This window comes from Coccinella septempunctata, chromosome 9 (assembly GCF_907165205.1).
Source record: "Coccinella septempunctata chromosome 9, icCocSept1.1, whole genome shotgun sequence".
In the NCBI taxonomy this organism is placed as follows: domain Eukaryota; kingdom Metazoa; phylum Arthropoda; class Insecta; order Coleoptera; family Coccinellidae; genus Coccinella; species Coccinella septempunctata.
The window spans coordinates 2,467,286-2,482,210 of NC_058197.1; the positions used below are offsets into that span (position 1 = coordinate 2,467,286).

The following is a 14,925-nucleotide window of genomic DNA, read 5'->3' on the forward strand; positions in this document are numbered from 1 at the left end:
GGTACGAACAATGGACCGAACCTAAAATCACGCAATAGAATGACTAATACGTTGTATAATCAGATGACGAAACGACGAATGACGTATCTCGGGATGATTTGTGGAAATTTCGGTATATTCTAGAAAGAATACGATATTGTTGATTAATTTTCTTGAATTGATACCTAATACTATTTTCTACAGAGTGTCCAAATTAAAAAATCCAAACTTTCCACGGAAACTTACCCTGGAAATAAAAGCGTTCGATCGGTACGAATAATGGAGCGCAACTAAAATCACGCGATAGAATGACTAATACGTTATATAATCATATGACGAAACGACGAATGACGTATCTCGGGATGATTAGTGGAAATTTCGTTATATTCTAGAAAAAATACGATATTGTTGAACAATTTTTTTAAATTGATACCTAATACTATTTTCTACACAGTGTTCAAATTCAAAAATCCAAACTTTCCACGAAAACTTACCCTGAATATTAAAGCGTCTGATCGGTACGAACAATGGAGCGCAACTAAAATCACGCGATAGAATGACTAATACGTTATATAATCAGATGACGAAACGACGAATGACGTATCTCGGGTTGATTTGTGGAAATTTCGTTATATTCTCGAAAAAATACGATATTGTTGAAAAATTTTTTTAAATTGATACCTAATACTATTTTCTACAGAGTGTTTAAATTCAACAATCCAAACTTCCCACGAAAACTTTTCCTGAATATAAAAGCGTCCGATCGGTACGAACAATGGAGCGCAACTAAAATCACGCGTTATAATGACTAATACCTCATATAATCAGATGACGAAACGACGAATGACGTATCTCGGGATGATTTGTGGAAATTTCGTTATATTTTAGAAAAAATATGATATTGTTGAACAATTTTTTTAAATTGAAACCTAATACTATTTTCTACAGAGTGTTCAAATTCAAAAATACAAACTTTCCACGAAAACTTACTCCGAATATAAAAGCGTCCGATCGGTACGAACAATGAACCGCAACTAAAATCACGCAAAAGAATGACCAATACGTTGTATAATCAGATGACGAAACGACGAATGACGTATCTTGGGATGATTTGTGGAAATTTCGTTATATTCTAGAAAAAATACGATATTGTTGAACAATTTTGTTGAATTTATATCTAATAGTATTTTCTACAGAGTGTTCAAATTCAAAAATTCAAAATTTCAACGAAATCTTAACCCGAATATAAAAGCGTCCGATCGGTACGAACAATCGACCGCAACTTAAATCACGCAATAGAATGACTAATACGTTATATAATCAGATGACGAAACGACGAATGACGTATCTAGGGATGATTTGTGGAAATTTCTTAATATTCTAGAAAAAATACGATATTGTTGAACAATTTTGTTAAATTGATAACTAATACATTTTTCTACAGAGTGTTCAAATTCAAAAGTCCAAACTTTCCACGAAAACTTACCCTGAATATACAAGCGTCCGATCGGTGAGAACAATGAGGCGCAACTATAAAATCACGCGATAGAATGACTAATACGTTATATAATCAGATGACGAAACGACGAATGACGTATCTCGGAATGATTTGTGAAAATTTCTTTATATTCTAGAAAAAATACGATATTGTTGAACAATTTTTTCGAATTGATACCTAATACTATTTTCTACAGAGTGTTCAAATTCAAAAATCCAAACTTTCCACGAAAACTTACCCTGAATATAAAAGCGTCCGATCGGTACGAACAATGGAGCGCAACTTAAATCACGCAATAGAATGACTAATACGTTGTATAATCAGATGACGAAACGACGAATGACGTATTTCGGGTTGATTTGTGGAAATTTCGGTATATTCTAGAAAAAATACGATATAGTTGAACATTTTTTTTTAATTGATACCTAATACTATTTTCTTCAGAGTGTTCAAATTCAAAAATCCACACTTTCCACGAAAACTTACCCTGAATATAAAAGCGTCCGATCGGCACGAACAATGAAGCGCAACTAAAATCACGCAATGGAATGACTAATACGTTATGAAATCAGATGACGAAACGACGAATGACGTATCTCGGGATGATTTGTAGAAATTTCGATATATTCTAGAAAAAATACAATATTCTTGAACAATTTTTTTGAATTGACACCTGATACTATTTTCTACAGACTGCTCAAATTCAACAAACCAAACTTTCCACGAAACTTTACCCTGAATATAAAAGCGTACGATCGGTACGAACAATCGACCGCAACTGAAACCACGCAATAGAATGACTAATACGTTATATAATCAGATGACGAAACGACGAATGACGTATCTAGGGATGATTTGTTTGAATTTCTTTATATTCTAGAAAAAATACGATATTGTTGAACAATTTTTTTAAATTGATAACTAATACATTTTTCTACAGAATGTTCAAATTCAAAAATCCAAACTTTCCACGAAAACTTACCCTGAATATAAAAGCGTCCGATCGGTGAGAACAATGGAGCGCAACTATAAAATCACGCGATAGAATGACTAATACGTTATATAATCAGATGACGAAACGACGAATGACGTATCTCGGGATGATTTGTGGAAATTTCGTTATATTCTAGAAAAAATACGATATTGTTGAACAATTTTTTCGAATTGATACCTAATACTATTTTCTACAGAGTGTTCAAATTCAAAAATCCAAAATTTCAACGAAATCTTAACCCGAATATAAAAGCGTCCGATCGGTACGATCGGGATGATTTGTGGAAATTTCGGTATACGAACGACGCCGACCCTGTGCAGAAAATTGAACAATATCCACCTCTGGGCAAGTCGGACCACATTATTCTACTCTCCACTATTCAACTGAAATCTCGAATTTCATCCAAGAAGTCAAGAAAACAACTTGAATTCATAGACTACCATCAGCTATGTCGCAGACTTGGAGAGGTCGACTGGAGTACTCTTCTCACGCCTTCCATGGATGTTGAGGAAATGTGGGCTGTGTTCACAACGACACTTCGTAACTTCACAAAAGAATGCTCGTTTAAAAGGAATATTGTTCACATACTAGCGAAGCCCTGGATCGACCAAAATATCCTTAGGCTAATACGTCACAAGAAGTCCATATGGCAACGTTATCTACGCCGTAAACAAATAAGAGACTACGAAGACCATCGAAGTGTCTCCAACTTACTCTCTTCAGTAATTGCCAATGCCAAAAAGAACTACGAATCCAAGCTTATACACTCAAAGAACAATAAAAAATTCTTTAAATACGTGAGATCAGCCCTTAACTCTAAAGTCGACATACCGTTGGTTCTTAATTCTAACAACACTCCTTGCTCCGGCCCCGAAGAGACAGCGGACGTGATGGCTGATACCTTTGCTGCCTCTTTCACAAAAGGGACCCACCAACTTCCACCATTGAACGTTGACAGGAATTTTCTGGAAATAACCGAGTCTACTTTCAGCCCTGCAGTCGTTGAAGCCCACCGTTCAGCTCTCATTGTTAACTCTTCTCCTGGTGCCGATGGTATTTCTGCTACAGTACTTAAGGAGTGTGCCCAACCTCTTTCCTATCCTCTTTCTATAATATACGCACGTTCTCTAGAAACATCTAGTCTACCCTCTGCCTGGCGAAATGCACTTGTAACTCCAATTTACAAAAAAGGAGATAAATATAACGCAGAAAATTATCGTCCAATTAGTTTGGTACCGGTTGTGGCGAAGGTATGTGAGAAAATTATACAGAATAGTGTCCTCCAGTTTGCACTTAGCAGCAACCTTATTCCCGAATGTCAACACGGCTTCCTTCCTGGCAGATCAGTCATTACTCCTGCTTGAATGCATTAATTCCTGGTCTGAGTCTTTAGATAAAGCTTCCCCAGTTGATATTGTTTACCTGGATTTCTCTAGAGCATTCGACCGTGTTCCACATGATCTTCTTCTGCGCAAGCTCGAACATCTTGGAATCCGTGGCCTCCTGCTTTCATGGATTAAAGCTTTTCTAACCAATCGAACCTTTCAGGTTCGTGTCGGTAAATCTGTCTCTTCGGTAAGACCTGTTGGAAGTGGAGTTCCGCAGGGCTCTGTTTTGGATCCACTGCTTTTCCTCCTGTACATCTCCGATCTACCTAGGATCTTCAAATCTCGGTGTTCTCAATTTGCCGATGATACCAAATTGTTCGGGAATCCCAACGTGGCAGCTCGTCTAATTCAAGAAGACCTGGAGAAATTGAACCGTTGGTGCCGAGAGTGGAGATTATCGCTTAACTATGAGAAGTGTGTTGTTCTGCACTTGGGTGCCCACAATCCTCGCCGTCAGTACTTCCTGAACAACAAACCCATTTCAACTTGTAGTAGTCATGCTGACCTTGGTGTCATTGTTACTGTTCGTCGTCAGAACCGGTCAAATAAAAATGAGGTCCTCTGGTCGTCAGAATATATATTAACTTTTAAGAGATAAAAATGACATTAACAGAAAACAATTATTATATTATCAACTGTCGCTGTCATCCAGGGCTAGATTTATATTTTTTCCTCAACATTCTCCACCCCGATGACAGCAATTTTAACTGCTGGTCTTCTTAAAACTCCTCGATTGGTCTTGATTTCCGCTGATCGGATTTGCCCATCTTTTCCCGGAAATACCTGAATGATTCTACCCATTGGCCAAGAATTTCTAGGTAAGTCATCGTCACATATTATAACGAGGTCGTCGATTTTGAGAGGTCTCGCTTTCAGGAACCATTTTGAGCGCTTAGTCAAGGTAGGTAAATATTCTTTCAACCAACGTCGCCAAAAGTGATCTGCCAACTTTTCTCCATTGTTTTCTGGAAAATATATCGTCTTCTTGAAAATTTGTAGATAGGAACAAATAAAAATTGCCTCCCAATAAAAAATGGTTGGGAGTTAATGGTGCTCCATCAGTTGCGTCCAAAGAAATGGGAGTAAGCGGTCTAGAATTGACGATATTTTCTACATAAGAAAGGAGTGTCTGTAGTGTTTCATCTTTAGGATATTGTGAAGTAAGTACTGCGCTCAAGCCTTTTTGACAGATCTAATCAACCTCTCCCAGCAACCTCCCATGTGTGGTGTTCGTGCTGGATTGAAATTCCACTTGATACCTTCTTCCATATGAATAAGGGTCTTCTGAATTTTTTGATGATCCAAATGTTTCACTTGTTGCTGTAACTCTCTATTAGTACGTATAAAGTTTGTACCACAATCAGAGAAGATTTCTCGTGGACAAGGTCTGCGGCTGGTGAATCTTTGTATGGCCATTATACAACTGTCTGTTGTTAGCGAATGAGCGACTTCAATGTGAATAGCTCTGACAGACATGCAAGTGAATAATAAACACCAACGTTTTTCATGTCTTCGTCCTACAGCAACTTCGATGGGTCCGAAGAAATCCATTCCTGTGTAAAAGAAAGGATGTGGAGGTTTCGTCACTCTACACTGGGGTAATGGTCCCATTTCTGGTACTTCAGGTTTGGAATCTCGTCTCTTACACCAAAGACAAGTATTTTTTACTTTCTTGACAATTGTTTTAATCTTAAAAATCCAAAATTTTTTTCTTAGTTCCATTGTAACAGATTCTGTTCCTTGATGTAAAAATCGTTTATGCACATGTTGTACCAACAATCTTACTGCTTTACAATCATCTAGGATTACAGGAAATTTCGTCATTCGGTCAATTTCAGAAGATGCTTCCAAACGACTCCTCATCTTAATTATTCCATCTTCATCAAGGAAAGGTGACAATGGAAACAGTTTGCTTGATTTTTTCAAGGCTTTTTTACTCTGCAGGTGCTTCACTTCTTCTGGAAATAGGGAAAACTGTATTGCAATTAGAGTCATTTTTTCTGCCTCTTCAATTTCTTCTAAGGTGAGTTCAGGCACATCCAATGTTCTATTCAGTGTGTTTCGAATTTTTTTAGGACTTTTCAAGTTCCTTGTGAAACGAATAGTCCAAGCAGTGCATCTAAGATATTTCAACCAGGATGACAATCTGTTAATATATGAATTCGGAATAATCCAGACGCAATTCTCCATATGAACAGTCACATACTCCTTCGTCAGTTCTAAATCAGACTTATGATTCAAAAATATACGAGGTTGGTCTGGCCATTCGGATTTACAGTTTTTCAAGAATGGTGGACCTTCTAACCATAATGAATTCAATGTTAGAAATTTTTTCTTGCAGAAGCGAGTCGCTAGGTCGGCAGGATTCAAGTCAGTCGATATCCATTTCCATTCATCGGTTCTTGTGAGATCATGGATTTCTGTGATTCTGTTCGCTACAAATTGTTTATATTTTTTGGAGTCGGATTTTATCCAATGAAGAACAGACTGGGAATCAGACCAAAACATTCTTCCTTTTATTTCTACTTCCAGGGAATTTTGAACTGTTTCAGCAAGCCGAGATCCAAGCAGTTCCAGACGTGGTATTGAAATTCCTTTCAGGGGGGCAACGCGATTTTTCGATATAATTAGGGAAACTGAGATTATTGGACCACTTTCGTTTCTCAAATAAACTGCTGCTGAATAGGCTTCTTCACTGGCATCAACGAATATGTGGAGTTCCGTAGATCCATAACTGCTTGAGAGTGGTAAATAACACCTTGAAATTTTGAACGTCTTCACATTATTTAGTAACTGGAGCCAGATTTCCCATTTTGCTTGAAGATCTCTTGGTAGATGTTCATCCCAGGTAATATTTGAACGCCAAATATTTTGTAATAAAATTCTGCCAGCCACTAATATTGGTGATACAAATCCTAGTGGGTCGAAGATACTCATCACAACTCTCAATATCTCTCTCTCTGTTGGACTTTTTAAATGAATATTTTCAAATTTTGATTCATTAACTCGAAAAATAAACGTATCTGTTTTCGCGTCCCACCACATTCCTAAAATCCTCTCTGTAGCGAGGCCATCATCTGAATTCAACTGTTTGTCACTGTGGGCTTTGAGATCTTCAGGGATATTGTCTAAAACTTCTTTCGAATTACTGATCCAATTACATATAACAAATCCACCTGCTTCATGAATTTCAATTACTTGCTGAATTCTGTTAATAGCACTATCAATTGTTTCACAGCAGTCTAAATGGTCGTCCATGTATTCCTTGGTACAAATTGCTTTACTAGCTTCAGGATATTGATCTTCAAATCTTCTGGAATTCAATTTCACCACATAAAGGGCAGTCGATGGTGAACAAGTTGCTCCAAAAGTCATTGCTTTCATGATGTAGGTGTCTGGTTTTCTATGCCTCTCCATTCCACGCCAAAGAAACCTTTGAGAATCGACATCTTCTGTTTTTATGTTAATTTCATGAAACATTTCTTTTATGTCTCCAACAAAGGCGATGGCATGCTGTCTAAATTTCATGAGGACCGCTGGTAGTGAATTCAAGAGATCGGGTCCAGTTAGTAAAGCATCGTTCAAGGATACTCCATGACTTTTTGCTGCAGCATCGAACACTAAACGCAATTTTCCAGGTTTATTTGGATTGCGCACTCCAAAGTGTGGCAAATAATAAGTTCTATTGTGTGTTTGGGCTGCCTCTTCTACACTTGATTTCTTGACGTAATTTTTGTTTAAATATTCATCTATTTTTCGACAGTATTCTTCCGCTAATATTGGGTCTCGATCCAATTTACGTTCTATTCCATGAAGTCGACTTAGAGCGTTGTTATAACTGGGAGGAAATCTGAAGTTTTCTGTGGCCCATAACAGTCCAGATTCATAACGTTCTCCTGTATAGGCAGTTGTTTCTTCTAAAATTTTTAGTGCCTTTTCCTCCTTCGGCGATAATGAAGTTTCGTAATTCGGCTTTGTAATTCCATAGTTATCAAGCTTAAATGAATCTTTGACCAACCGATGTAAATCATCTTCAGATTCTTGATAACAAAAGAAATTGGAATTTGAATTGTCGAGAATATCCTTTTTGCATCTAAATTTTCCGTGAACAATCCATCCAAGTTTAGTCCAGCTTAAAATTGGTGAATTTGGTGGACCTTCATAAATCTTTCTAGGCATTATGAGATGGTAGTTACCTTGTCCCAATAAAATAGTTGGCCTAACGTCGTTCTTGAAAAATAAGTTTTGTGGACAAATAGACAGATGAGACCATTCATTTTTCATCTTCGAGAAATCGAAATTCTGGCTTGGCAGACTGAAACCAGTCATAGTTCGAACGTCATCGATTTCATATTCTTCGTTTTCGTAAAGTCCCCTTATTTTCAGTTTCACTCGACGAGAATTTTGATCTATATGACTTGTTGAATTTGTCCAGCAAATGTTCAATGGATCTTCCTTTCCATTTAATCCCAGATATTCTGCAAGGTTGTCTTCGATTAGAGAAACAGTAGATCCGTCGTCAAGCAAGGCATATGTTTCGATTGAATTTTTCTCTCCGGATAAAACAACTGGACAAATCCGAAGCAAAACTTTCTCATTATAACTAGGAGTCGTTGAACAAAATGATGGTTGCTGGAAAAGCACATAGCTTTTGCAGCATGGAACGTCAGAACCTTGCTAGACAACCCCAAGGCCGACCGACCAGAGAGGCGTACTGCCCTAATCGATAAGGAACTGCAACGAACATCCATTGCAATAGTTGCTTTAAGCGAAACACGCTTTTCGGACGAAGGTAGCTTGGTAGAACAAGCGTATACTTTTTTCTGGAAAGGCTTGCCGGAAGGCGAAATAAGACAACATGGCGTAGGCTTTGCCATTAGAAACGACCTGGCCGCCAAACTTACCGAAAATCCAGTTGGTATCTCAGAACGTTTAATGACCCTACGTTTTCCTGCAGCGAATAACACGTTTGTGAACATCATTGCAGTATACGCACCCACTTTGAACTCCTCTGACAACTTGAAGGACACTTTTTACGAAACACTCGTTGCTACATTAAGAAAAATCCCAAAACAGGAACGAATTATTCTCCTTGGAGACTTCAACGCCAGAGTGGGCAGAGGTCAAGACTCAGAACTATGGCCGGGAATAATAGGGAAACACGGCACAGACAGCATTAATTCGAATGGAGAACGTCTGCTGGCTCTTTGTGCAGAACACAATCTGTGCATAACGAACACCTATTTTATTACGAGACCCAATTCAAGGGGGACCTGGCGACACCCGCGCTCAGGGCATTGGCATACCCTCGACTATGTGATCGTGAGAAGGAAAGATCTGAACGAGGTGTTGGTCACTAAACCCAGAGCAGATCTGGAGTGCTGGACTGATCATAGACTGGTAATCTCGAGAATGAAAATCTCAATGCGCCCAAAATACCAACGCAAGCCAAAGTATCTAAGAGAGCGCCTTCAAATCTCCAAACTACAACACCCTTCTACAAAGGAAAGATTCACAGCTGCCGTCAAAGATAGCCTAACACCACCGGATTATAACGACGACATTGAGACTCATTGGCTCCGTTTCAAGTCATCCCTTACAAATACAGCGAAAGAAATACTGGGCACAGAACGCTCCCGAAAATCCCCAGACTGGTTTGCCGACAGCGAAACTCATATCGCACCCCTTTTGGATGCAAAACACAAAGCGATGAAAACCGCAATTAACAAGCCTGGCGATGTTACAGCCCAAATAAGTTTCATAAACATAAAACGCGAGGTCCGTCAAGAAATAAGAAAAATCAAGGACAGCTGGTGGAAAGAAAAAGCTAGGGAAATACAAGCTTACGCCGATAACCATGACTACAGGCGTTTTTTCGAAGCTATTAAAACTGTTTACGGCCCAAGCAGAAAAGCTAGCTTTCCTATAAGAGATGCTCAAGGAGCTATTCTAACTGATGATAGAAAAATTCTCGAAAGATGGAAGGAGCACTACTCACAGGTCTTGAATCAAAATAACGACTCAGATTTATCCATTTTAGACCTGCTTCCCGCGTATAGTCCGATGACATCGCTTGATGACGAAATCTCAATGTCGGAAATCATAAGTGCGATCAAAAATATGAAAAATGATAAGTTACCTGGTCTAGACGGCATTCCGGCGGAGATATTCAAAGCCTTAGATGAAGACATTCTCAATAGTCTCCTAACACTATTCCGCAAGATCTGGAAACAGGAAGATGTGCCACAAGACTTCAGAGACGCTTTAGTTATCAACCTCTATAAGAACAAAGGCGATACGTCGAATTGCAACAATTACAGAGGCATATCGTTGCTTAGCGTGGCCGGTAAAATTCTCTCGAAGATTATGGCTAATCGTCTGGTTCCACTCTTAGAGAAGCTTTTACCTGAATCCCAGTGCGGCTTTCGACCAAATCGAGGTACGGTGGACCTAATTTTTACACTGCGACAGCTACAAGAAAAGGCCCGTGAACAACAAACAAGGATTTATACAGCCTTCATCGATTTAAGCAAGGCATTCGACTCGGTGAATCGGAGAGCGCTATGGAAAATCATGGCACGTCTAGGAGTACCCGAAAAATTCCTAGCAGTGTGTAAAAGCCTTCATACCAACAACACCGCTAGAATACAGCATAATGGCTCTACAACCGACCATTTCTCAACCAACTCTGGAATAAAACAAGGCTGCGTATTAGCGCCTTTACTGTTCAATATTTTCGCGATAGCTGTATCGATAATTGCTGACATGAGCATGCCCGTAAGAGGTGTTGGGATAAGATTCAGATTCGATGGAGGCCTGTTTAACCTGAAGCGCCTCAGAGCAAAAACCCGTACCAAGTTTATCACGGAACTTCAATATGCAGACGACTGTTCACTCATCGCTAGCAGCTCAGAGGATCTACAGATAATGATGGACACCTATAAACATATATACGAAGCTTTAGGCCTTAGACTCAATATTGATAAGACCAAAATCCTGGTGAGTCCGCCAGAAAGCCTTCAAACAGATATCAGCCTGGACAATGAAACTCTAGAACAGGTCGAGCAGTTCAAATACTTGGGAAGCTTCATAAATACTAGGGCTAACCTTGACACGGAAATACACAACCGTATCAATTCGGCATCACGGGCATTCTGGAAGCTGAAGGACAGAGTGTTTCAAAATCACGACCTCAATCTGAAGACCAAGACAGCTGTTTACAGAGCAGTGGTCCTCCCAACGCTTCTTTACGGAAGCGAAAGCTGGACTCCCTACAGGCGACATATTAAACAGCTTGAACAGACGCAGCAACGTCATCTAAGACAGATAATGCACATCAGATGGTTCCACAAAGTTTCGAATGCAGAAGTCTTGCAGCGCGCGAGTTGTACAACAGTTGAGACTCAAGTAACGAGGGCCCGACTCAGATGGAGCGGCCACATTCTGAGGATGCAAGACACAAGACTCCCCAAGGTAGCTCTATACGGCGAACTCACTGAGGGAGCCCGGAAACCAGGAGGCCAGTATAAGTGGTTTAAGGATACACTACATCAATCCCTAAAATCAGTTAATGCCAACCATAACTGGGAACAACTAGCGTTAGACAGGTCACAGTGGAGGTCTTTGGTAAACAGATATAATGGAGAATCGAGAAGGATACAGCGGCGGCCAGATCTGGTTGGTGACTATCCATGCCCTGAGTGTGGAAGGATCTGCAGGTCACGGTTGGGTCTCTTTAGTCACAGGAGGGCACACAGTCGCAACTAGCACTAAGAAATTACTTATAATAATAATAATATAATAAGTCTTTTCGAATTTTTTTTTTTTTTCTTTTTTTCTTCTTCTTCTTTTTGTAGATTCATTCCCGGTAACGGGATACAGCAATGAATGGTTGGCTATTCGGACCCTCGATTTGTGCTTCTGAATCTTGTTTATGTAGGACATGATGATGGAATTTTGTGCAATTGTTAATTTCACATTTTGTCCTCATCTTACAAGATTTAATTTGGTGTCGTCCAAAACAAGAGAAACACAACTTCTTCTTTGTAATCAATTCCCATCGACTGTCGATACTTCTTTCTAAAATCTCTCTACATTTTGAAGTTTGATGATTTTGACTACAAATTTGGCATTTTGGTGTTACTTGCGTTAGAACATGTCTATTGTTGGAGTTTCTTAGTTCTTTGGGGCTGAAGTTTTCTTGTCGTCTCCTGTCATCTGCTTTGGGTTGTAAAAATATACTCAGAATTTTAGCTTGATGTTGGATCCACGAAGAAAATATATCTAAAGTAGGCATTCCAATATTATTCATTCCAGACAGATGGACTGCCCAATTGTACTTCAAATGAGTGGGTAATTTATTGAGAAGCTCCCTCAATACTTGTGGATTACTCAGATAGATCTCCATGTTGAGATTTTTTGCTGTAGCGCTGAAATTTTGAATTTCAGTGGCGAATTTGATTAAACTGGCTTGGTCATCTTCTTTCAAATTTGGCAGGAAACGAATTTTTCTGAGAATTGTCTCTATTATGAATTCTGGTCGCCCAAATCTCAACGCTAAGGTTTCCATAATAGAATGTGTATTTTCGAACGATATCAACAGCGGTCGACAGCCTCGAGAGCTTCCCCTTTGAGACATTTTTGAAGTCTGGATAGATTTTCTTCCTCACTATAATTATTCTTTGTTCTCTCGAATACGGTTTTGAAAATAGGCCATTCTTCAGATTTCCCATTGAAATATGGTAAATCTTGGGAAGAGTTATTACGTCTGGAATTTTCCAGTACACCAGATAGTACATTAACTCCGTCTGCTATGGTCTGCGTTAGTAGTGCTATGTTTTCGCTAGAGTTATTAGTTTGATGAACAGGATTTTCTTCATACAACCATTCCTTTACCTTTTGTACTGGACATATTTTTTCTGATGTTACAACAGATTTTCTACTTGAACATGATGTGTCTGATGCTTCTGATAATTTAGCTTTTTCCAATTCAATGGTTTTTCTGACTATTTCTCTCATTGAATGTATTTCTTTCTCTTTCATTTGTAGAAGTAATTCTGCCTTTTGTTTTTCTAAAACCATTAAATCCTTCTGGGTCTGTAGCTCAACTTCTAAAATCCGTATTCTTGATTTGGAAGAATTACTTGTCTTGGTATAGTGTGATTTGTCATCGGATCTGTCTTTAGTGTCACAATTTTCTTCTCTATACGTTATCTCCTCAGTAGAAATGCGGGTTACCTTTTTACTCTGACTTGGAAATCGTATCGGAGGTTGACCTTTATTATTTCGTTCGCTCCTCCTCAGATTATTCATACACGAGTTTCGGCACCAAATGTTCGTCGTCAGAACCGGTCAAATAAAAATGAGGTCCTCTGGTCGTCAGAATATATATTAACTTTTAAGAGATAAAAATGACATTAACAGAAAACAATTATTATATTATCAACTGTCGCTGTCATCCAGGGCTAGATTTATATTTTTTCTTCAACATTTACGGAGAACCTAAGTTGGTCCGACCACATTTTCCATACGGTGAGCAAGGCCAAAAGAGCCTTGTTCATGTTTCAGAAAGCTTTTGGTGGGTGTGATCCCTCCACGTGTGCTACCCTTTACAAGCTTTACGTAAGACCTATATTAGAGTTTGCAGGCCCTGTTTGGGGCCCATTATTGGCTAGGGATTCAGCGTTGTTGGAAAGCGTCCAGCGACGGGCAACTCGCATACCTTACGGCATTTCGCGTCCCAGCTACGGTGAAAGACTGTCCATCATGAAGCTGTCTACGTTTGATGAAAGAAGGCAACGTGGGGATCTCATCATAACCTACCGTGCTCTCCACAACTTTTTCGGAGTTGACCTCAGCAGTCTCTTCAAGTTGAATCTTGACGACCGTCTTCGAGGTCACGCTTACAAACTGAGGAAGGAGAACTTCAAAACACAGCAAAGGCAGTATTTTATCACAAACCGCGTGTTTTCGGTGTGGAACTCTCTACCTTCATCGGTGGTGGAATCAGTTTCTGTGAATGCCTTTAAGAATAGCTATGATGCTTGGATTCGTCGCGAGTGAGTGCTACTTGTGGAGTTGTCAGTTTCCTTTCTTTTCCTTTGTATCTCACTTTTTTTGGTGTATTTTTCATATGCTTATTTTTTTTCTCTTTTTTGAGAGTTTATAGGCTTAGCCTCAACTCTTTACCATTTTATAATAATAATAATAATAATAATATTCTAGAAAAAATACGATATTGTTGAACAATTTTTTCAAATTCTTCTACAGAGTGTTCAAATTCAAAAATCCAAAATTTCAACGAAATCTCAACCCGAATATAAAAGCGTCCGATCGGTACGAACAATGGACCGCAACTCAAATCACGCAATAGAATGACTATTACGTTGTATAATAAGATGACGAAACGACGAATGACGTATCTCGGGATGATTTGTGGAAATTTCGGTATATTCTAGAAAGAATACGATATTGTTGAACAATTTTTTTTAATTGATACCTAATACTATTTTCTACAGAGTGTTCAAATTCAAAAATCCAAAATTTCAACGAAATCTTAACCCGAATATAAAAGCGTCCGATCAGTACGAAAAATGGAGCGCAACAGAAATCACGCGAAAGAATGACTAATACGTTGTATAATCAGATGACGAAACGACGAATGACGTATCTCGGGATGATTTGTGGAAATTTCGTTATATTCTAGGAAAAATACGATATTGTTGAAAATTTTTTTCAAATTGATACCTAATACTATTTCCTACAGAGTGTTCAAATTCAAAAAACCAAACTTTCCCCGAAAACTTACCCTGAATATAAAAGCGTCCGATCGGTACGAACAATGGAGCGCAACAAAAATCACGCGCTAGAATGACTAATACGTTATATAATCAGATGACGAAACAACGAATGACGTATCTCGGGATGATCTGTGGAAATTCCGTAAATTTCGTTTTAATCTAAAAAAAATACAATATTGTTGAAAAATTTTTTCGAATTGATACCTAATACTATTTTCTACAGAGTGTTCTAATTCAAAAATCCAAACTTTCCACGAAAACTCACCC

At 38.7% G+C, this 14,925-nt stretch overlaps 3 protein-coding genes across 3 annotated transcripts; 2 read left to right on the forward strand and 1 right to left on the reverse strand.

The window, feature by feature from the left end:
* The first annotated feature begins 2,968 nt into the window (after window positions 1-2,968).
* On the forward strand, window positions 2,969-3,835 carry LOC123320957. Its single transcript, XM_044908455.1, has one exon. The coding sequence runs from the start codon at window positions 2,969-2,971 to the stop codon at window positions 3,833-3,835; it is 867 nt and encodes a 288-aa protein (XP_044764390.1).
* A 1,197-nt stretch (window positions 3,836-5,032) lies between these two features.
* LOC123320958 lies at window positions 5,033-8,188 on the reverse strand. The gene has a single exon (XM_044908456.1). The coding sequence runs from the start codon at window positions 8,186-8,188 to the stop codon at window positions 5,033-5,035; it is 3,156 nt and encodes a 1,051-aa protein (XP_044764391.1).
* A 5,229-nt stretch (window positions 8,189-13,417) lies between these two features.
* Window positions 13,418-13,921, forward strand: LOC123320960. Its single transcript, XM_044908457.1, has one exon. The coding sequence runs from the start codon at window positions 13,418-13,420 to the stop codon at window positions 13,919-13,921; it is 504 nt and encodes a 167-aa protein (XP_044764392.1).
* Window positions 13,922-14,925: the final 1,004 nt, after the last annotated feature.

What these genes read in the sequence shown, in the direction of transcription:
- LOC123320957 (XM_044908455.1), top strand. Translation starts at nt 2,969, where the DNA reads ATGGATGTTGAGGAAATGTGGGCTGTGTTCACAACGACACTTCGTAAC.
- LOC123320958 (XM_044908456.1), bottom strand. Translation starts at nt 8,188, where the DNA reads ATGACTGGTTTCAGTCTGCCAAGCCAGAATTTCGATTTCTCGAAGATG.
- LOC123320960 (XM_044908457.1), top strand. Translation starts at nt 13,418, where the DNA reads ATGTTTCAGAAAGCTTTTGGTGGGTGTGATCCCTCCACGTGTGCTACC.